The sequence below is a fragment of the Antechinus flavipes genome, chromosome 2 (genome assembly GCF_016432865.1).
Source record: "Antechinus flavipes isolate AdamAnt ecotype Samford, QLD, Australia chromosome 2, AdamAnt_v2, whole genome shotgun sequence".
Taxonomy (NCBI): Eukaryota; Metazoa; Chordata; class Mammalia; order Dasyuromorphia; family Dasyuridae; genus Antechinus; species Antechinus flavipes.
Window position 1 is genome coordinate 131,789,883 of NC_067399.1, and position 23,152 is coordinate 131,813,034.

Sequence of the window (23,152 nt, forward strand, 5' to 3'; positions counted from 1 at the left end):
TCTCTAATGACTATTGATGCAAAAGTTCTAAGTAAAACACTAGTAAGGAGATTACAATAATCTTTATGAAGGTCATAAAGTCCAACCAGACAGGATTAGAAAAATATAAACATAACTGACTATATCAATAACAAAAGCACATGGTTATTACATTAAATGTAATAAAAACTGATAAAACACAACATTCATTAATGTTAAAAAAAAAAAAATACAAGATACAGGAAAAATGGAGCTTTCCTTAAAATGACTAAGTAGCATTTACCTAAGACCAAGAAGCAGCATTTTCTGTCATAGGGATGGATAATTCAGCAGCCTTTTCACTAAGATTGGGTGAAGCAATGATGTTCCTCATAATTACTACTAAATATTGTACTAAAAATACTAGTTATAGTAAGAAAACAAGAAAAAGATGCAGAAGAACTAAGAACTAAAGAGGAAATATTAATTATCACTTTTTGCAGAAAATGTGATAGTTTATCTGCAGAACCCTAGAGATTCAACTACAAATTTGAATTGAAATAATTAACTTCAGCAAAGTTGCAGAATACAAAATAAACTCACACAAAATCATCATCATGTCTATATATTATCAATAAAATCCAGCAGGAAGAGCTAGAAAGTGAAATTCCATTTAAAACAACTGCAGACAGCATAAAATACTTGGGAATCTTCCTTCCAAGACACACACTGGAACTCTATGAACGCAATTACGAAATACTTCACACAAATAATGATAGATTTAAATATAACAAGATAAAACTATTCATGGGAAGCCAATTTAATAAAAATGACAACATCACCAAAATTAATTTACTTATTTAGGACTAACTAACAATCAAACTAACAAAAACTGCTTTACAGAGCTAGAAAAAAATAAAATTCACCTAGAGAAACAAAAATGTTAAGAATACAAAGGGAATAAATGGAAAAGCCGTGAAGGAAAGGATACTAGGAAGTATCAAATCTCAAACTATATTATAAAGCAATAACCATCAAAACAATTTGATACTTGATAAGAATTAGAAAAGTTGATCAGTGGAACAGGTTAAATACACAATATGGAAAAAGAAGCAAATCATCCTAGCATTTGATTAAAATCCCAGCTATTGGGTACAGACTCACTATTTGATAAACTTGTTGGGAAAATTGGCAGAAAAAGGCATAGGCCAACATCTTTATACTATATACCAAGATAAACTCAAAATTAGTGCATATGACATAAAAAATGATATCATAAGGAAATTGACAGAGTAGGAGAAAAAATTACCACCATCCTATTAATTTGAACCTAATTGACATCTCCTCCCTCAAATTGGAGGGCAGAAGGATAGAGTACCTAACTCCCAATTCTTTCCTTTATTAGAGGACAGAGATTAGATTTGATCCAGCTCCTTCTACTTTGCATCAATTGCTCTGCCTGGTTTCAATTCCTTGGAACAAAATGCTCCAGTGTGTCCCCCCATTTTTGTGTATTCTCTCTTCTTAGACTACAAGCTTCTTGAGGGCAGAGATCCCCAGCACATAACAAAGTGCCTGAAACACTGGCATTTAAAACACTGGACCAATTAATAAATGTTTATTAGATTGGATAGAAAAATTTATGACTAAAGAAAAGTAAAATGAATAATTCTGATTATATAAAATTCAAAACCTTTTGTACAAATAAAACCTATGTAGCTATAATTGAGAGAGGAAAAAATAAGAGTAAAAAAATCTTTGTAGTAAGTTTTCTCATAAAGGTCTCATTTTTAAGATTTAACTGAATCAAATTTACAAGAATAACAGCCAATCCTCAACTAATAAGTGGTCAAAGGCATGGATAGGCAGTTTTCAAAGAAAGAAAAACTATTAATAGCCATATGAAAAAATGCTCTAAATACTTAATCTGCTGTTTGGTCTTTTGACTCATTTTTGACTCTTTATGACCCCATTTGGAGTTTTCTTGGCAAAAATACTGGAGTGGTTAATTTTATAAATTTTATGAATTTTCTTATTTTATAAATTAAGAACCTGAGGCAAACAAGTTTAAGTGACTTGTCCAGGGTGACAGGGCCAGTAAATGTCTGAGACTGGATTTGAACTCAGGCCTTCGTGAGTCCAATCCTGGTGATCTACTAATGTCTGAGACTGGATTTGAACTCAGGCCTTCCTGACTCCAATCCTGGTGATCTACTGCCCCACCTACCTGCCCCACCAATAATTAAAACAATGCATATTAAAACAACTCTGAGGTACCACCTCACATCCATCAGATTAGTTGAGATGTCAAAAATGACAAATGCAGAAGGGGATGTGGGAAAACAGGTATATTAATATACCATATGGATCTGTGTCCAAAATTTTTTTAAAGGGTGCATACACTCTTGAGCTAGCAATAATTCCACTAAGGTTTTATTCCAAAGAGAACAAATAAAGAGGAAAAAGGCTCGTTGGTACAAAAATATTTGGAGTAGCTCTTTTTGTGATAGCAAAAAAATTAGCAACTAAGGGAATGCCTATCAACTAAGGAATGACTGAACAAATTATGGTATATAAATGTGATATAATACGGTTGTGCTTTAAGAAATGATGAAGGTGATGGTTTTAGACAAATCTGGGAAGACATGTAGGAACTGACACAAAATTAAATGAGCAGAACTAGAAGAGCAGTCTAGAATGTAACAGCAATATTGTAAAGATAATGAACTTTGAAAGATTTTGAAACTGATCAACACAATCACCCACCATAGTTCCAAAAGATTCATGATGAAACATGCTATTTACTTGCAGGTAAGAGAATTAATGGATACAAAGTGCAGACTGAAGCATTTCCCCTCACTTTTTGGGGAAAGAGAAAGGGCTAAGATAGAAATTGCTTTGCCTGACTATACATATTTTTAATAGGTTTTGATTTTTTGCCTTCTCTTTAAGTAGGGTGGCAATGGAGGGGAAAGTAAAGAATTTGGAACATGGAAAAATATTTTTTTTAAGTATCTGTTTTTAACAACAATAACAGCTTTAAGAGTAGTTTGGCTGAGCAGCATTTGACCAACTTCCTTAATACCTTCTACAACTACAGAGTTGTAAAATCATATCAACCAATTTTCAGAATGATGACCTTAACAAACTAGAACATTCTGAATGAGATTTTTTTTTTTACTACAATAATAAAAACAGGAAAATAGACTGAAATGCCTTTTTTTTTTAATTACCAGCATTTAAAAAAGCTCTTGTGACTAAATAGAACATAATATTTATCAGTAAATGAATCCATGAGCTTTCACAATGAACATTACAAGAATAAATGAGACAAGAGAGAAATTAGAATGCAACAGGAAAGGATAGGCTTGGAAATCTTATTACAATGCAAATATCGGAAACTCTCACTATTCCTGCACTTAATTTGTCCCAATGTGGGGATGAATTAAAAAGATGATTTTTCAAAAAGTTTCTTCTACTTCTAATAGTTTGTGATTCTAATCAATTTACTCTTCCCTTAGCTTCATATCATGCCAAAAGTATAAAAAATGTAAACATTTGGTAAATAGTAGCTTTACCCTGATACTTAACTTATCTCCCTGTCTTAAAGAATCCTAGAAATTCATATTCTTACTTTATAGAAAAGAAAGCTAAAATCATAAGATAAGACAGCCAGGGAAAAACTGAGGGATATAATAGGAGAACTAAAATAAATACTTTTGAACTTTCAAAACCAAATTACTTAAAAAAACAAAACAAAACAACTAACTAGTAAGCTACTACTAATTACTAAAAAGTATTTTCAAAAAGTTCAATACTAGAGAGTAAGGCTGCATCTATAGGTTGCAATTATCCTTGTGTTGTTTTACTCAGCTACTTGGGTATTATACATATTAAAGAGTGTATTGTTGAATTTGCTAGAACTTGTATGACACTTTGAAACAAAATTTACCGAAACAATTAAAAAAAACACCACCACGCTTATTTGCTAGTCATTCAGTTAAGATTCTAGACCCATACTCAAATCAAAAAGGATTTTATTTTTAATTCCATGAAGGAAAAAACTTTCCATGGGTAAAATATTACAGACTTAAAAATTAGGTTAGACACTATCATGTTCATATATTTTGGTAAGTAAAGCAGACAACCATCATAGCTGCCATAAAAATATGGACATTTTCCTAAATTAATGTTGGCCAACAAAAGCAACGAACTAATCACTAACTCATATTCCATGAAAAGATAGTAATATAGTAACAAAAAATAAACTCTTAATTCTAGTTATAGTTCAAAGGGGCTAGAAGAGACATCAGAAGTTGCTCAGTTAGTTTGTTTATGGTACATTTATACTGAAAACTACACCAATGCCAAGTTACTTAGCAGCATGCATGATGTTATTTGGGAAAAAGAACTTTAACCCAAAGTTTTGATCAAAATGTATCAATATTTAATTGGTATTTTACAAGTTTATCCAATTTTGCAAACTAATTTATTTGTTTATTTAACAAATTACCAAGCATATAATCAAAGAAAGTTAAATGTAAAGACAGATTCCCCCAGCCTTGCACAATTCAAATGTTGCTAAAAATTCTGAGAAGAATGAGGAAATGATATTATTCATCCTATCTCTTTTGTCTTTTAATTCCAGCCTGAATTATCTGGAGTCTATTATAAAAGTCCTTCAAAATAAATAAGTCTATTTACATAAAGTTGCACAAGCAGCAAGATATTTAGCATGACACTTTTTTATGAACACTTCACATTTCAACAAATTCCAGAAGAAACCAAAAATCAGCAATATTATTCTTCAAGGAAAAGAAGTCCCAGTGAATACATGAAATATTACAAAAAGCTAGATCCACTTACATTTTGCTCCTCTGGTTCTAATTTGGGAATTTTGTGCGACTTGCGCTCTTCTGATCTAGAAGAGTCATGCTTGTTACTTTTTTTCCTCTTTTCTTTTCTGCCTTCATGTTTTGATTTTGCGTACTCACTTGCCTGTACTTCATTTAAAAGGTCTCCACAGAGGGAGGACTCAAACAATTCCCTGCCATTCTGGATAGTTTTGGTTATTTTTAATTTAATTTCTGGTGAGCCAGTCTTCTTTGGAATCACAGTTTGTGGTACCGAAGGAGGAGGTGGTGGCTGTTGAGGGGAAGGTTTTTCCAGAACTTCATGTGGTCTTGTGTTTGAAATTTCAGTATGATAATAGTCAGTGGGGCTAAAGTTTCTAACTGCACCAAAACCATTGGCTGACCCGTTGGGATACTGACTATATGTCTGGTATTTGGCTTGAGGTTCATACATGCTGATTGAGGGTGGATAGCCATTTGTAATTGGAGGAAGTTCCTCTGTGGTAGGTGGGTACTGAAAGCCTTGCTGCAGGCTGGTTTCATATGGTGTCTGGCCACCATCTTCAACAATATCACTGCTATTATCAAAGGCATCCTCCTGACGGATGTTGGCTGAGTCAATGAGTTGAGGTGGTTGCTGAATTGTGTTTCCCATGATCCCTTGCAAGAAAGAGAAAGAGAAATCCATTGTTCTGCTCCAGCATCCTTAACTTTCCCTTTCTCTCATAGGGCCTAAAAGTTCACAAGAAAAAAAAAAAAAAAGAATTAGTTCATGTCCCAGGATAGGAGGTAAGCAAATATAAAAGCATATAGTAGGCATTCTGAAACTAATTTTTAACCTATAATGGACTGTCATTGGCTATGAGTCATGGGGGGAGGAGAAGAAGAAGTCAGTGTTGTTCTCAAAATGACTTGCCTGTATCTTAAATTTACTTATGTGTTTGTATCTTCTAACAATTTTGAGAAGTTTTAAAATATTTGCAAAGTTCTCTCCCTCCCCAACCTCCCAGAAAAGCATACCAATTTATCCATGTTTCCTCATCTTGTCAGGGATTACAAGACAGTCTAAGTTCATCCAGTCCATAATGAACAAGAATTCAAAACCACATAGGGTTCATATGACTTCATAAATTTTCCTCTATTCTATCAATACTTTATGGCTTTAAAATTCTGGCAAAAGACTTTTCATATTCAAGTGCCTCAAAATGTCTGCACTCTTGAGATGATTTTGTGAAATGGCTGAACAGCTATGACAGCATACCAATGTTTAAAATTCTTATTTCAGCATTAAGTTTTTAATCATCTTAATCTCAAGCTACAAAACAAATGTATGATCTTACATTAAGCCATTGCTAGCAGCACCAAAAAGTAACAGGGATGGGACTAAATAACCTCTAAGATTCATTCCAGTTTTTAAAGCTATGAGCCTATAAATACCTTTAGAACCTTATTCCCTTTACTACAGTCTTTAATCTTTCCCTGCTCAAATAGTCTCTCCTGCCTTCCCTTATACCTTTGAGCATCATTAAGACTTTTTTTTTTTAAAGGACATTCTGCTTAATCCTGCTAACATGTATTATATCCCTTATCTTCTAGCTGCTATCTTTTAAGGTGCAATTTATATTCAGTGCTTTCAGGTCTTAGCCATATGCATTTCAAAAATTCTAATTATATAACTGCTGCCCTAACCACAATATTTAAACTGATTTTATAAAGGTCATTGACACCTCCTTACTGCCAAATGCTATTTGGGGTTTTTGTTTTTGTTTTTGTTTTCAAACTCATTCTCTGATCTCTCTGTAGCATTTGACTTCATTCCTTTAATCCTCTCATTTCTCTCTTGGTATCCTGTGACATTTCCCCCCTGGTTCTCCTGGATCTCTAATAATTTGTTTTTTTCTAGATCTTTATTGTCTTCTAATATATATTAGCTAGAGTGAATTTCCATTCTTTATTAACTAGAAGTATATCCCTTTAGGATCTTGTACTGTGCACCAAAGACTTACTCCCTCTTTCTCTTGATGAGTTCATCTTTTTTCATGGCTGCAGTGATGACATTAAAATTCTAAATTTTATTCTTCATATCTAAACCAAGATTTTAGCTGATAGCTTGTAAGATTATAGAAAGTAAGGCTACAAGATTATCTGGTATAATCCAGATTAATAGGGAAATATGCTTAGAGAGAGGAAGTTTATGAATCAACAATTCTCGACTTACAATTCAATGTTATCCTACTACATGCCTCATGACTAGACTTCTAATCTAGAATTTATATCTTCCCTAGATCATTTCCTGATTCTTCCTAAAAATATACTTTCTGTTCCCCTGATGCACATCTCACTAGCCTCTCAAATATTATGTTCATTGCTGCTGCTTTCTCATGCTATCTTTTGGAATCATCCTATATTCTCCTCTCTGCTTGTTTAATTTCTATACACCCTTCAAGGCTTGGCCCAACTCCCTCTTGGTTTCATACAGCTTTTGGAACTACTCCAATCCATACTAATCTCTTTCAACTTTGGGTTCCTGTTGCAATAAGAGTCAAAATCAAATATTTTAACAATTATTTTCTCATTGCTTTCTATATTCTAGTTTTGTTTCCAAAATTAAACTATCAATGCTTTTTGGGGAACACTTGACTTTGTCTTATATTAATGTGCTCTCAGCACATAAAACAAATAGTTCTGAATCTTAGATCAAGGATTCTTAACCTCAGATTCATATATAAATTTATTTTAGGGGGGTTGTAAACTTGGATAAGAAAAAAAATTCATCTTTTAAAAAATGCACTTATCTTGGGTTTCTTTTGTAACTTTTATGTATTTTATTTCATGCATTTAAAAATATTATTCTGAGAAGAGGGAGGGAGAGGAGGGAGCATTCATCCACTGGCTTTAACAGACTGCTAAAGGGATTCACAACACAAAAATATTAAGAACTTCTAGCTTAAATAAAAATATATACAAAATTAATGTTAAATAAATTTAGGAATTTTTTGTGGGGTTTCTCTGCAGGGATTATAAGATATATAATTCAGCAGCTTTTAAAAAACTATAAAAATGACCATGAATTTTAATGAATAAAACACAATAAATTAGAAAAGCTACAACTTCATTTCATATAGCTTAAGGGGAAAAGCAGGAAAGAGGAAAAAATGAAAGACAAGGAGATATAAAACAGCAATGGTTCTTAAAAGAGAAAAACTTCAGCCTTTCCACAGAGATGATTCCTTGATTATTTGGTTATGAACAGCAATATATTACATTAAATGCATGCTGAATATGTTAGATTATTTTAGTTTCATCTTACAGTTTTCTTAATTGTTTAAGAGCATATGGTTCTCCATTCCCATAAAACTAAGCACAGTGCTTTGAACAAAGTAGGAAAGTAGTTAAGTATTTGAGGATTAGATATTATAATAAAGTTACTACTTGACTTATTGAAATCTTTATATTCACCACTTATCAGATTTCATTGATGAATAATGGAAAAACTGAGAAAATAAATGACTGGCGAAGGTTGATGCAAACACACACATGAACTTTTCTATACAATTACTGAAAACCACGATAAGTAGTGTCGCACTATAAACAGAGAATTGACCTCAGAGTCCACAAAACTGGCCTTTAAGTCCTACCTCTGATATACTGGCTCTCTTAAAGACTATTAAGTTTGAGAAGAGATGCAGACTTGCACTAGTACTGGGAGTTTCCTCATCTAAAAGTTCCCTACACCAATGAAATCATATTCTTATTCTTGGAAATTCAAAGAAAATGTAAATAATGACAAAAGCTATAAAATATTTAGATATTGAGAAAAGTAGGTGGCACAGCATAGAGAGCAACAGGTCTCAAGAGAGGAAGATTTAAATTCAAATCTAGCCTAAGGCATTTATTAGAGCTCTCTGCCTCAGTTTCCTTGACTACAAAATGGAGATAATAGCAGCACATACTTCTCAGGGTTACTAAGAAAGATCAAATGAGATAATTGTAAAGCACTTATTTAGCATAGTTCCTAGCATATCACAGACAATCTATAAATATTTATTCTCTTCCCTATTAAGCTACAAGAGTTAAGAAAGGCTCAATGTTTCCAGAAATGATAAAAGAAATGAAGAAAGGAGATTAGGATGACAATACAAATACTAATTCTTAGAACTGATTCATAGGTTTAATACAGCAGTAAACAAAATAACAAAAGAGTTACAATACTAGAAAAAACAAGTTTTTATGAAAATAAGAATTTGCTAATACTATAAACATCATTATAATAGCTACCTTGTATTTAAAAAATGGAAAAATAAATCAATCAGAAAAGAGAATCCCAAAGTAGAAACTGTGTACATAAGAGACTAATGTTGATACACCTAATTTTCAATAAAAAATCTTTGGGAAAACTGGAACAAAGTACAAGGGAAAAAAACTTTTGTAATACATATTTTGTATTTTAAATAGTTATGAATAAATCAAGATTTAAACAAATATACTTATTTCATCTAATTTTAAAATTTTTTAAAAAGAATTTCAGTTGTGCATAGTATTTTCACCATTTTTGTTATTTATTTGTTTTTTTCTCAATTCCCCACCCCCCTCCCCTTTTGGATCTGATTTTTCTTGTGCAGCATGATAAACGTGGAACTGTTTAGAAGAATTACACATGTTTAACCTATATTGGATTACTTGCTGTCTAAGATGGGGGAAGGCGGAAAGTGAAGAAGAAAAATATGTACCACAAGGTTTTGCAAGGGTGAATGTTGAAAACTATCTCTGCACGTATTTTGAAAAATAAAAAACTATTATAAAAATTAAAAAGTTTCAGTTGTGGAAAAAATATTTTTCCATGTTTCTGCAAGACAAAGCATGCATGCATGTGTCCATATATGTATGCACATGTTACAAGTAAAAAAAAAAAATAATAAACAAAATAAACAAAACAATTTGGAGATATGTATGTATGTATAAAAAACTAGTAATTCCTCAATGGACAAATAAATCCCAGAATACAACAATTTGTGAGAAGAAACATAAATTATGAATAATCATTTTTAAAATTATTCAAACTCCATCAGAAAGGTCAGAAGGATATACAATAAGTTGTTGTTTTTATATAGCCTTTAAAATATAGTTTTGTATATAATAATTGTGATTATATGAGTTTATAAAATTTTGGCTTTCATCACTATATCTGTAATGATTAAATTTATAGTTAAAATTTTATAATTTCCGACTTTCATGATATTAGTATAGTTTTTAGCACATAGTAAAATCTCAGTAAATGCTTGCTTGAATGTCTGATTCCATCATGTATGAACTCCTACCAATAAAGATACCAAATCTTCTATAAATGAGTAAAATGGTCTTTCAGAGTTTTGAGACCAAAGAAATCTTTTACTCTAATACAAGGATTCTTAACTTGTTTTGTGTCATGGACCTATTTTGGCAATTCTATATTCTCAGTAATGTTTTTATATGCAGAAGATTACAAAGGAAAACAATTATATTAATCAATCAAAGTAGGCAAAGCCAAGTAAATAACAGACTAAGTATGCTACATAGTATTTTAGTATACAATATAGTCAATATATAGTACACAACATATTAACACAAAAGAATAAACAACAGTAAATAATATATTAAAAACAACCAAAACAATGTAAGTAAAAGAATAGCCATACACCATTTTTAGGCACGTGCTCCAACGTTATTAATGGCTAAAGGAAAAGTCTCATGTATATCAAAATATTTATAGCTATATTTTTTCTAATAGCAAAGAATAGGAAACAAATTAGATTTACATTAATTGGGGAATAGCTAAACAAATTGTGGCAGATAAATGTGATGAATACTACTAAGCTAAGAAACTATAAATATGATAAATATAAAGATGCAGGAAAACATATAAATTAACACAAATATAAATACAAAGAACAACAAAAATGAAAGCTGTGAAATTACAATGATCCAGGGGTAAGACAGAAATGGATACAGGGGAAATTTAGGAAATATAAAATTAAAAGATACCAATAAAATTTTAAAAAAAAATTATAGTAACTAAGCTTTGCTCCAAATTAAAAAATTATGAAACTGGACTGGGTCCCTGCCTTGAGTCTTATAGAGGGGAAGGGACTATGAGTATGGAACTCTGCTTATCATGTTAAGGCTTGAAAAATTTGTTGCTTAGGCTTTTACTCCCTTTGTTATAAAATGTAGATGACATAAAAACAAAAAATGGCAACAGAATTTAAAAAAAATGTTTCCCAGAAAATCTGTGAAAAGGTAAGGTAACGCTTTCATCTACCAACTAAATACAATTTTAAAGTTTTAAAGCACTAATTATAAAGAAATAATAACTTTACTCATTCTATCTTCCAATTTCAAATCTAGAACTAAGCTAAATGATATATTACACTAAGTGAAAAAGGTATATTGAGAAAGGAGATGATGAATTGATGTAGGGGAGGAGGTGGTAAGGTACACAAAATTAAAATAATTCAACAAAAAAAACAAAACAAAAACACAATAGAAACCAAAAGCTACAAATGGGTAAGTTATAACTACTAAATAATAAGAATCATGGGGAAATTAATTTACATACACAATAAGTAATTCATTTGTACAGTATAAATAATGTAAGTTACACAACTTACCAGTTACTTTTCTTTCATGAAAATCACCGTTTATATCACCTTTTTCTGAGAACATAACAAAAAGAGATCTCTAATAAGGGATTCTTAAGGCTAAAACTGTCAAACATAACAAACCACTACTAAGTTTTAGGGGATTCCACACAGGAAGGAGAGCCATTTACTCACACTATCCTCCATTGTTCATTTTTTGAACTCCTCCCCAGTTTAAATGTCTAAGTCAATTAATTTCTTTAGTAAGTCTTTCTTGGTTCTCCTGGTGAGAAATTCAAATTAATATTTTGCTTTGCAACTCTGATGCATTTATCATGTAATATTTTGTATTACAGTTGTCTGTTAATATCTTATCCTTCTATTAATCTATAATCCCTGAAGGGCAAAGACCTGCTATATGTAGCACAGTGTTGATAAAACAAGATACCTGGTATTTGTATCATATATTCTTTTTTAGCTAAAATTCAGTATCTCATCTATTTCCCCTCATTAAAATGAAATAATAAAGAATCATATTATTAAAATAGTAATCCTGCAAGGCAATTCCAATAGATTTGTGATGGAAAGAGCCATTCCAATCCAGAGAGAGTACTATGGAGACTGAATGTGGATCAAAGCATAGTATTTTCACCTTGTTTGTTTGTTTTCTTTCTCATGTGTTTTTTTTCCTTTTGATATTTTTCCTGTGCAGAATCCCGAACATGGAAATACATTTAGAATAATTGCACATAAACTATACTGGATTGCTTGCTATCTAGAGAAGAGGAGAAGGGAAAGAGGAAGAAAATTTTGGAACATAAGGTTTTGAAAAGGTGAATGTTGAAAACTATTTTTGCATTTGGAAAAATAAAAGGTTTTTTCTTTTTTTGAAAAAGAAAAGAAATTCAAAAAAATAGTAATCCTGGGTCAAGTTAAATATAGAGATTTAATTGAAGTCACTTTGTGAATCTTTCATGTTCAATATTCAAAGGATCTCACATTCTACTTTCTAGGACTCCTATCATAAAGTATCTCATTATGGTAGCTTGATACAAATGAATTAATATATTATATTTGGTGTTTTTCTAAAAGCAGAAATAATTTGCTAATTTCAAAAGATTTGCATTTCTGCATTTGTCAAAGAATGGAGGGCAAGTTATAAAATCAACTTTATCTATGTAATGCTAACCTTTGAAGTTAACACTCTCAAAGTCATCTGTTTTTGACATTTTCCCCTTCAAAATGCTGCATTAATTTTTAAAAATTAATTTTAAAAGAATAGAAAATCAATTAAATATTAATTTTATTTGGGACACTTTGTGACCTGTTTTAAAATGACTGGAGAGAATGAGAACATTCTCTATGGCAACTAGAGAGTGCCATATCTTCTTAAATGTAGAATTGCCTTAAAAGATAATTAAAATTCTACCTTAAAAGGTAGAATACCTTCTTAAGTTCAAATCCAGCCTCAGACACTACTTACTAGATATGTCATGACCCTGTACAAGTCACTTAACTTTGTTTGCCTCAGTTTCCTTATCTGTAAAATGAGTTCGAGAAGGAAATGGCAAAACATTCCAGTATCTTGCCAAGAAAATCCTAGATGGAGTCAGGTACAACTGAAACAACTAAACAACAATCACACAACTAGGGATGGAATTAACCACATATGAACATGCATGTTACTTTTACATTTATATTGCCTTTATGTAAAAATTATTGCTTCAAATTGTTTACAATTAACATTTTAATAACATTTTTAAAAATCAGAAGGATAAAGAGGTTTTTTATTATTTTTCCAAAACAATTTTTGCCAGTTCTTTTCTTGTACGGTTTTACTACATTACATCTAGCACAAAACTTTAGATGTATAAATATATTTATATAGCATAAATAATATAATACATTTATTAGAACTGTCCAAAAACAAAGTACTCAAATATATTATCAATACAGTATGTTCTATTTCTATACTAGATATATATGTATGTGTGCGTGTGTGTATGTGTATATACATACGCACACACATACATCAGATAACTGTAACATAAGAATCTAAAGGTATAGATTTTCTTATTGTTAGGGAAAGAATTTCTATTTCTAATTAACTGATTTAAAAAATCATTACACGGCTTCACTAAATGAAAATATTATAGCTATGCTAGTTAATATTTGTCTTTTATTTATTATTTTGCTAATACCACTGGTAAAGATTCTAGGAATTCAAGTTATAATTTCTAGGAAAAACAACTACCTCCAGTATTACTTACTAGAATGTGGCAAAGTAGAGAACCAACCCGAAACCCAGGAAGACTGGATTTAAATTCCTCCTCTGAAACATACCAGCAGCGTGACCGACAAATCACAACATCTCAGTTGTTCAGTGGTAATTCTAAAACTACATAAATTGCAAAGAAGGCATCACCTATATTACTAGAGGAAGTTTCCTCACCCATGGAGTTTCTTCCATCAAAGAAATCACAGGGCCAGTCCCATCTTCAACTCTATTTTCTTACTGAAAGGGAGAGCTGGAAAGCTCTGGAAGAAATACATGAATTCAAGTAAAATGTCTAATACCTATTAGCTCTACAATCCCAGGCAAGTCTCAACCTCTCAGTTCCAGGTAACTCTTAAGACTGAAAGTTGTATGGAGTTTCTCTGTCTGGATATTTCCCAAACTAATGAAATCCCAGGTTGCATACCTATTTCTATTTTTCCTATCACTTTAGAATTTTCACTAAGAATATCAAATTCAATCATAAAGTAGACATTAAATTACATTTTTAATTCATCAATTTTTTCCTCTTCATTCTCAAAATGATGTAATAAACTTAGTTTATATTTTTGACAGGCATCATTGTATATAAAGAAAGGAAAATTATTTTGAAATTTGAAGACAGATTTCAGCCACAATTCTGACATTTTAAAGATCTGTCATTTCATCTCTAAGCTTTGGTTTCCTCTTTTTGTAAAATGTGTTTAATATTTATACTACCTACATCAAAGGGTTATTATGAGCAAAGTCTTTTTAATCTAAGTGCTATCTAAATTCATCTGATTCAAATCATAGGGAACTTTAGGATTATAAGGGTCTAAAATTAGCTAAACCATGTGGCAACACTGACATTTAAAATATTACCATTAGAGAATGATGCTTGTTCTTATCAAAGAAAGCTTCCCACCTCAACCAGATAATTATAAAGGGAAGCATAGTATAGACCCAGGCTTAAGCTTTTTCCACTCACGACACTTTTTTGCCTCAGAAATTTTTATACAACCTCAGTACATATGTATATAAAATTAGTATACAAATCAAACATTTACTGATAAGTCATAAAGAAATGTATTTTAAAACAATTCTTTGGTATATGCATAATTTCATCATTTACTAAAGACAAAAGCAAATATGCTTACTAATGAGATGGATGTGCTTGTTTATTTTACATAAAGAATTAAATCTTGGTGGATATTTGATATTGCAGAAGACAGAACATTCAGAAACATTTTACTGTAGTCTTTTTTTTTTTTTGCAACTCACAGTTTTAAAAGCTTTCATAGAATTAAAAGAACTTAAGAGATGAATTTATGAAATAAGAAAAAGACTTAGCCCTAACTTTGCCACTAATTGTGGGTAACTTTTTACAAACTCAAGAGTCTCAGTTTTTGGCATCTCTAATGTTAACACTTCCCAAGCTTGCTTACAAGATTGAGGTAGACTTCAAAACAGAATAGTCTATGTGATTGTTCTTTAAAAGCCATAAAGGCATATACAAATTAAAGAAATTATCATTATAACTGACACTCCTTCAAAATTATGAGAATGCTGATAGGCAAGTGATCCAGGAAAGATTTAAATGTGCATAAATTTAATAAAAATATTATCTCTCTATTTTTATGTCATGCCATATTACTTTAGGTTCAACACATCACTGAAGCTATTGGTACATGAAAGAGAATGGGAATCATCAGAGGAAGAATAGCTAAACAAATGATGCCTATTAATATAACAGAATATTTCTAAAATATAAGAAATTATGTGAAAGGGACAGTTTCTTTTTAAACTTGGTTTAATTGTTTATATATTTTGGATATGAAACGCTTATCAGAAACTTTAAAGATTTTTCACATTCAAATTTCTTCCCTTCTTAGCAAAGATGCAATGATTTTGTAAGTACAGGAGGTTTTCAGTTTCATTTAATTAAAATTATCTCTTTTATCTTTTGTAATCACTTCTTTCCTTGTTTGGGTAAGAATATATGTCCTACTCATAGCTATGAGAAGTATATAATCTGCTAAGAAAAGAGCAATTTCAGAAGAGCCCAGAAATCTTGTGTGAATTGATACAGAATAAAGTGAGCAGAACCAGGAAAACAATCCATACTATAACAAAAAGACTGTAAAAATAAACAACTTTGAATTTTTTTTAAGAACTATGATTAAAATCCATTGTTCAACCATGATTCCAGAGGACCAATGAAGAATATTTTCCGTATTTTGAGAAAGAGGTGATGTACTAAATATGTAAAAAATAAGACACATTTTTAAACATGGCCAACATGAAAATGTATTTTGCTTGACTATACAAACTTATTACAAGGGGTTTTTCTCCATTCTAATAGGGATAGATAGTGGGTAGAGAACAAATAAATGCTTATTAATTGGGGGGAGGTGAAAAGAAAAGTGCAAGATTAATAAAAAACTATATGCTTGTTGCTTAAGGACCAACCTGGCTAAATTCAGAGTTCATCATCAAGTACATAGACAAAGATGGGGATATCAATTACAGTAACTCTTAAGACCACTTATTAGCTATAGGCTACCCTTTGCATCATTAGATACAACTATACTAGAATTCACAAGTCTTGAATATTGCAGAATTATGTATAATATTTGAACAAAATTTTTTCTAAAATTATATCTTTTAAAAATTATGAAGTATCATTCATTCTATTTTCTTATTTAATTTTCAGTTCTGAATTTTCTCTCACTCTTCCCCTCTTTATGGAAAAAGTAAACAACAAAACTACAAATATGTATATGTATAAAAATACACACAGTCATGCAAAACTAATTCCATCATTAACCATGTCCAAAAAAAGAAGGAAAGAGAAAAGAAAAGTTGGTTCAATATGTACTCTGAGCAAGCTTTCTATCAGGAAGTGGATCGCATGTTTCATGAAAGTACAATTGGTCATTGTGCATTCTGTTTTCAACTGCCATGATACATGACACTCCAATGTGGGCTTACAAACATGGCTGAGTAATAAGCAGAATTTACAGTAGCAGTTAGGGCATACTACAAAGCCTCATAGTAGTAAAGGAGGTGACTTTGGTTTCTCAAAGATTGTGTTAGAGCACTAAAGCAAGTTTTATCACACAGGAAAAACTTCAACTACTGTCTCCATAACAATTAAATCTATTTAAGACTAGCCTGGCTGAGTATTGAGAAGATTATCACCTAAGTAGGTTGCCTACTAGGTGTATTCTTTGACCTTGGAAACGCATAAAATAAAGTAAAAATGGACATTAGTTTCATGCAGCCTTCTTTAGCTTCTTCAGCAACAGTGGCAGAATGACAGAAGAGGCTAAGGGGGCCAAGAACATCATTTTTTAAAAAATGGCCTAAAAACATTACCTAAGAGCAATCCAAATGCCAAATGGAAAGCCTGAATATAAATATTGATATGGAACCAGAAGACAAAAAAAAAATTTGCACCTCAATTGAAGGAAGGTTCATAGATTTTGTAGAACCAAGCAAAGAAGTTAGAATAATTCTTTTTTTTTTTTTTTATCAAGCATTATAAAGCAACAAGAAATGTAAATTTAAGGGACACTTGGTCATCCTGTATTACAATTGTCATTACTAAGCATTTGTCATTATTAAGCATTTAATTTTCACCATTAAAATAATAGCCTATATGCCAATTCCTATTATAGGAAACTTTTATAAAGACTTCAGTAAAACTCTCCAGATTAGTATAATAATCTTTAATACTGGTGATATTGCAAAAAGGAAGATGGCAAAAAAAATAAATAAATATATATATATATATATATATATGTTTAGAAGGAAGAAAAAAAGGTAAAGGCTTGTGATGGATATTTGTGTTTCAAGCCTATATATATCATGAATATTTTCTTCAATAAGAGGAGCTATAAAATCCCCTCAGATAACTGCAAAGAGGATAATCTAAAAGTAAAAGTAAAGACAATCAGGAAGTACTAAGTACATAAATTAGTATTCAATAAATGGTTCAGGTCAGAATCCATTGCAATAATAAATCAACAAGTATGTATCAAGTACTGCCATAAGCACAGCTGCTATGAGAATCAAGAGATTTAAAAGAGCAATGTCCCTTACCTTCAAGAAATTTATAATCTAGTTAGACACAAAATACTAACACATATGAAACAATCACTAGCAGTCAGTCAACAAATATTTGTTGTTTGTATCAGACATTGTGCTAAGCAAAGAAAAGTTGAAGACTGCTATTGACCTCAAGGAGTTCACATTTTAAGGAAAGAGACCAAGAGACTTAACATATATGTATATACAAGAGAGATACCACTAATAACCACTAATAACAGCCACCTACATCCTTTCTGGTTACTAAACAATTATTACAAGTTAATAATCCTATGAGGTAGATAAAGTATTATCCACATTATACAGTCAGAAATTTAGTTTAATTAACTTTGCCAAAGATCATCTAGTAAAAGTCAGCCAGGACTTGATTAAAAATGCCATTTCCTCCTCTCTAAACAATCCCTTATTCCATTTTTTAGTTGATGGCAGAATCAATCTTCTAGGGCTAAAACTTAAGTTATTTTGACTTTCTTCTCCCCCACCAACATTAAAAGCAAAATAACTTTCAAGTGCTATATAGCAGGACTTAAAACTTTTTCCACTTGTGACCCCTTTTCGCCCAAGAAGTTTTTACATGACCCCAGGTTTATAAAATAGATATACAAATCAAACATTTACTGAAAATAAATCATAATTTCATGATCCCCACATTCAGCTATAACATCCTCATATAGGCGTTGCAACCCAGTTTAAAAAGCTTGGCTCTAAAGCCTATATCTACATCTTTCCAATTTATCTTCTGCATTCTTATCATCATTCTCTTTGTTCTGTAAATATCTTATTAACGTTATCACCTGTATGGCCTATTTGTTGGGGGGAAAAAAATACTAATTTTTTTGCCTGTCCCTGAGCCAGGGGGTTTTAACTCTTTTTGTGTTATGGACACTTCTGGGAGTCCAGTGAAACCTAAAAATGCCTCTCTAAATAATAGTTATTTATAGTTGAAAGAAAAGCTAAATTTCAGTAAGAGGCTATTAAATAAAGATGACTTTTTTTTTCCCATCCAAGTTCAGACTTCTTGAATTTTTTCATGGACTGGAAGCTGTAGTCATTCTTTTCTCTAAATAATATTTCATTGTTGACAAAATGAGTGTCATTATATACAGGTCTAAGCAAATCACCTCCCTGCTGATTTGCTAGCAGTCCAAAATCTCCCTCATTTGGTTCCAAACTTTTTAATATTTAAAATACAAATTTAACAAAACCAATAAATTAGTACTACTACTTTGGTTTCCCCCTCAGTATTAAATTAAATTAACTATTCTATTATTAAATGGAAAAATTACATTATTTATAATTTATAAATTTTGTTACAAATGCTGACAAGTATAAACATTTAAGCACTTGATTTGTGATAGGCCCTAAGGATACAGAGAAAAATTAAACAATTACTGCCCTCAAAGAGCTTATATTCTACTGATAGAAGATATAACATATTCAAAGTAAATATTGGGAAAGAAAAATCAAGGGGTGATACCTGACTTCAAAAAATCAAGATTATGAAAAGTAGAGATAAAATAAATGAAAATAATACATTCAATTCAGGTTCTTTAGGAAATTTTACTTTGGAAGTATAGATCAATGGTCAAAGGATATGAACAGTCAATTTTCAGATAAAGAAATTAAAGCCATTTCTAGTTATATGAAAACATGCTTTAAAGTCACTACTGATTAGAGAAATGCAAATTAAGACAACTCTTAAGGTACCACTTCATAGCTCTCAGATTAGCTAAAATGATCGGGAAAAATAATGATAAATATTGGAGGGGATATGGGAAAGCTGGGGCATTTAACACATTGTTGGTAGAGTTGAGAACTGATCTAACAATTTTGGAGAGCAATTTGGAACCATGCCCAAAAAGCTATCCAATTGCAAAAATGTTTGTAGCAGCCCTTTTTTGCAGTGGCAAGAAAATGGAAAGTGGATACCCATCAGTTGGGGAATGGCTGAATAAATTAAGGGATATGAAATGATCAACAGGCTGATTTCAAAAAGACCTGGAGAAATTTACATGAACATTAAGTGAAGTGAGTAGAACCAAGAGAACACTGAACACAGCAACAACAAAATTATGTGATGATCAAATATGATGGACTTGGCTGTTTTCAACAATGGGGTGATTCAGGCCAATTCCAATAGAATTAGCTGGAGAGAGCCATCTGCATCCAGAGAAAACTATGGGAACTGAATGTGGATCACAACATAATATTTTTACCTTTTTTGTTGTTTGCTTATTTCTTTCTTTCTCATTTCTTATATGTTCAGAAGAATTATATATATATATATATATAACCTATATTGGATTATTTTCTGTCAACATCTGATACTAGAAAGAAACAAACTATTAAGCAGTCATACCTTCAAGGAGGTTAGGAGGAATATACACACACAGAGAGAACTTATACAACATATATCCTGATTTTTAAGAAATATAAAGTATTTTAATAAATGCTTGTTTATTGCCAAAGTAACTTTAGGAGGAAGAAAGCATTAAAAACTACAGGGTATTCAAGAAGAATGAATATCTTTATTTATGGTCTTAGACACAGAACAAGTAATTAGCACAAGATTAATTTTCTTTTAATAGCCATTCAATCGCCATAGTGTCAGATATACACCTCAAAATATTTGCTGTAACAAACTCATAAGAGGAATTATTCTAATTTTCAAGAATTAATACCTAATGGAATTCTTCTTTATAATGTTCTCTTGTCTCTAATATTTCCCTACTGGCTATAAGATAATAAAATATGAAGTTCTCAGACTACCATTAAAATTGCTTTATTGACTCTAGTTTCTCTTTCTAAATCTGACATTATTCCTATTAATATAATCTATATTCTAATGCAACTGGCTTCCTTACTATTCGCCAAATCTGACATTCCATCATCATCCTCCATGCCTCTATGCTTCCTCACTTCTAACTTCCTCCTACTCCAATTCTTCAACTATGTACTAAACATTTTCAATCAGATATCTGATAGTCATCTTGAATTCATTACCTCCTACCCTAAACCCTTATCTATTCAATTTGCCTTCTTATATTGAGGCTACCACCATCCTATTCACAACATTACTGTCATCCTTCACTTTTAATTTCCTATCAACCTACAATATAATGATCAATCAGCTGTCAAGTCTTGTTGATCCATTAAATCTCTCACATCCTATTCTTTCTCTTCACTTAAACAAGTGTCACCCTTAGTTCAGGCCACAACTCCTCTATTGCAACAGTCTCCTAATGTGTCCTTGCTTCTAATCTCTTTCCTCTCCAATTCAGTCTCCAAATTAGCTACGAATGTGATCTTTCTAAAACAGGTCATGCCATATTACTCCTGTACTCAAAAAGCTCCATTAGCTCTCTATTATTCTAGATTCAAATATACACTTCAGCTGGCATTTGAAGGTCTTTTCAATTTGGCTCATCAAGTATCCCTTAAACTCTTTCCCTATTTTTTAGATCCCCTCCAGCAGCTAGTGTGATTTTCCAAAATTATCTTGCATATTATTTTGTATTTATTTAGATGTTTCTCTCAAAGAAAGTAAAGTTCCTTAAAGATAAAGACTATTTCATTTTTGTTTTTATAGTCCTAGCACCTAGGATAGTACTTAGTTTTAGGCGTCTCATAGGTGATAAATGTTTGTTCAATGGAATCATGCTGTGATGTAGAGTTAATTTGTGTCTTAATCTATCAACAAGCGCCTTAATTTCTATAAGATTCACTTTCTTTAACTGACAAATGAAAAAAGTTTAAAAGTTTTATGTGAGATTCAAACGAGATAATGTATATAAAGCACTTCATAAAACTGTCATTAAATATCAATAAGAGAAATTAAAACTTCTTTGAAATTATCCTTAAATTTTTTTCTAATAAGAATCATGAATGTGAAACTATTACAATTAAATGTACTCTCTAGATACCAGCTAAAGTACACTGCAAAAGCTTATACAATAGGGGATTTATTTATGAAAGTAATCCTTTAGGGGAGATGTGGATTACAGTCACTTTAACAGTTGTAGATACTTAAGGTAGCAGACCAATGGGAAAAGATAATGGCTGTCAATTGGAAGTTTCACTATATTACTAGGAGGATTCTCCTCTCCTTTGGGAAAGACCTTGCTAGAACAGTGCCATTTATTCACTTCTTACTTATAGCTCTAAATTAAAAAGCAACAGGTGGAGAGGGAAAGGAAGATGAATATTCTTATGGCTACAGTAAAGTACCTGGCCATTCATTACAATATACATGAATTTGGATGCCTGTATCATTTCCCTAACTTCATCCTTTTTCTGGTTAAGACAATGATGGCTTTCCTTAAGATAGGATGGTAGGAAATAAAAATTTTAATATTTTTTTTTTACTGGTTTTCCCTTCCTCTTCACTAATTAAACAATTTTTTGTTGTTGTTGTTCCATGAAATGTTGACCAAAGTGCAACAAGGATTTTTTTCTTTAGCTCCTGGGGAATAAATGTAAAGCCCTGAATTGAAAATAAATAGAAAGAAAAGGAAACAACACTGAACAGTCTTGGATCCTAAAATATTTCCAAGTTCTCTTAATCCAATCAAGATTATTGAAAGATATTACATCTTTGTAAACATCAACTTTGAAGCAGAATTTACAGTCTCATATTTAAATTTCATAACCTGGAAGCTCTCTAAGAATAACGTTTTCATGGTTAATTTTCAATTTAACCAGCATGTACAGAAATCAGAATATTCTAGGGTAATTTCAATAAGCACATTCATTTAGGTTGTCTATGTTAAAGGCCTTAGTTTAAAAAGGCCAAAGTTTCCCACTGCATCTGGGGCTATCTTCAGTTGTCCTAATCTATATCTTGCCACTGGGCCCACATTGAGAAAATGAGGTGGGTGACTATGCAAAGCCACCCCTCACTTCAATTCAATTCACTTGCATGTCATCATATCACCTTCCTGATGAAATGGTCCTCTTCAAAAATGAAGGACAAAAACAACTATGTAGAATGTAACAATATAAGTTTCATAGAAAAAAGAATGGCCTTCTTTTGCCCAAGGATGAATAAGAGATTCAGATGTTTCTTTACTGAGATCTGTTATAGTGAACATTTCTCAAGGTTTATGATAAACCCTATGGTCTGTGTTTCCATAGCAACAAGAGTAGAGTGCATGTAGTGCTTGAGGGTAGAATCTACAATAATGAGCCAACCATGCTTGTACTTGAAACTCAAGGTTTGTTTTTTTCCCCCTGTTTTGGCGAATTCTACAGAAACAATACTAAAAGGTTATTATAAAAAGACAGTCATGAATGGTTAAGGGATTTTATTTTTTATTGTAAAGATAAGTCAGAAGCCCTTTTGTAAAACTAAAATTCAG

General features: G+C 31.4%; 1 protein-coding gene across 2 annotated transcripts in view; it reads right to left on the reverse strand.

Moving 5' to 3' along the window:
• NSD3 (nuclear receptor binding SET domain protein 3) overlaps positions 1-23,152 on the reverse strand; it is a 138,728-nt gene that overhangs the window by 92,055 nt on the left and 23,521 nt on the right. For both annotated transcript variants that reach the window (XM_051975533.1, XM_051975532.1), the window contains exon 2: positions 4,825-5,543. In XM_051975533.1, coding sequence (XP_051831493.1) covers positions 4,825-5,499 — 675 coding nt within the window. In that variant the 5' untranslated portion in view covers positions 5,500-5,543. The remainder of the gene's footprint in view (positions 1-4,824; positions 5,544-23,152) is intronic.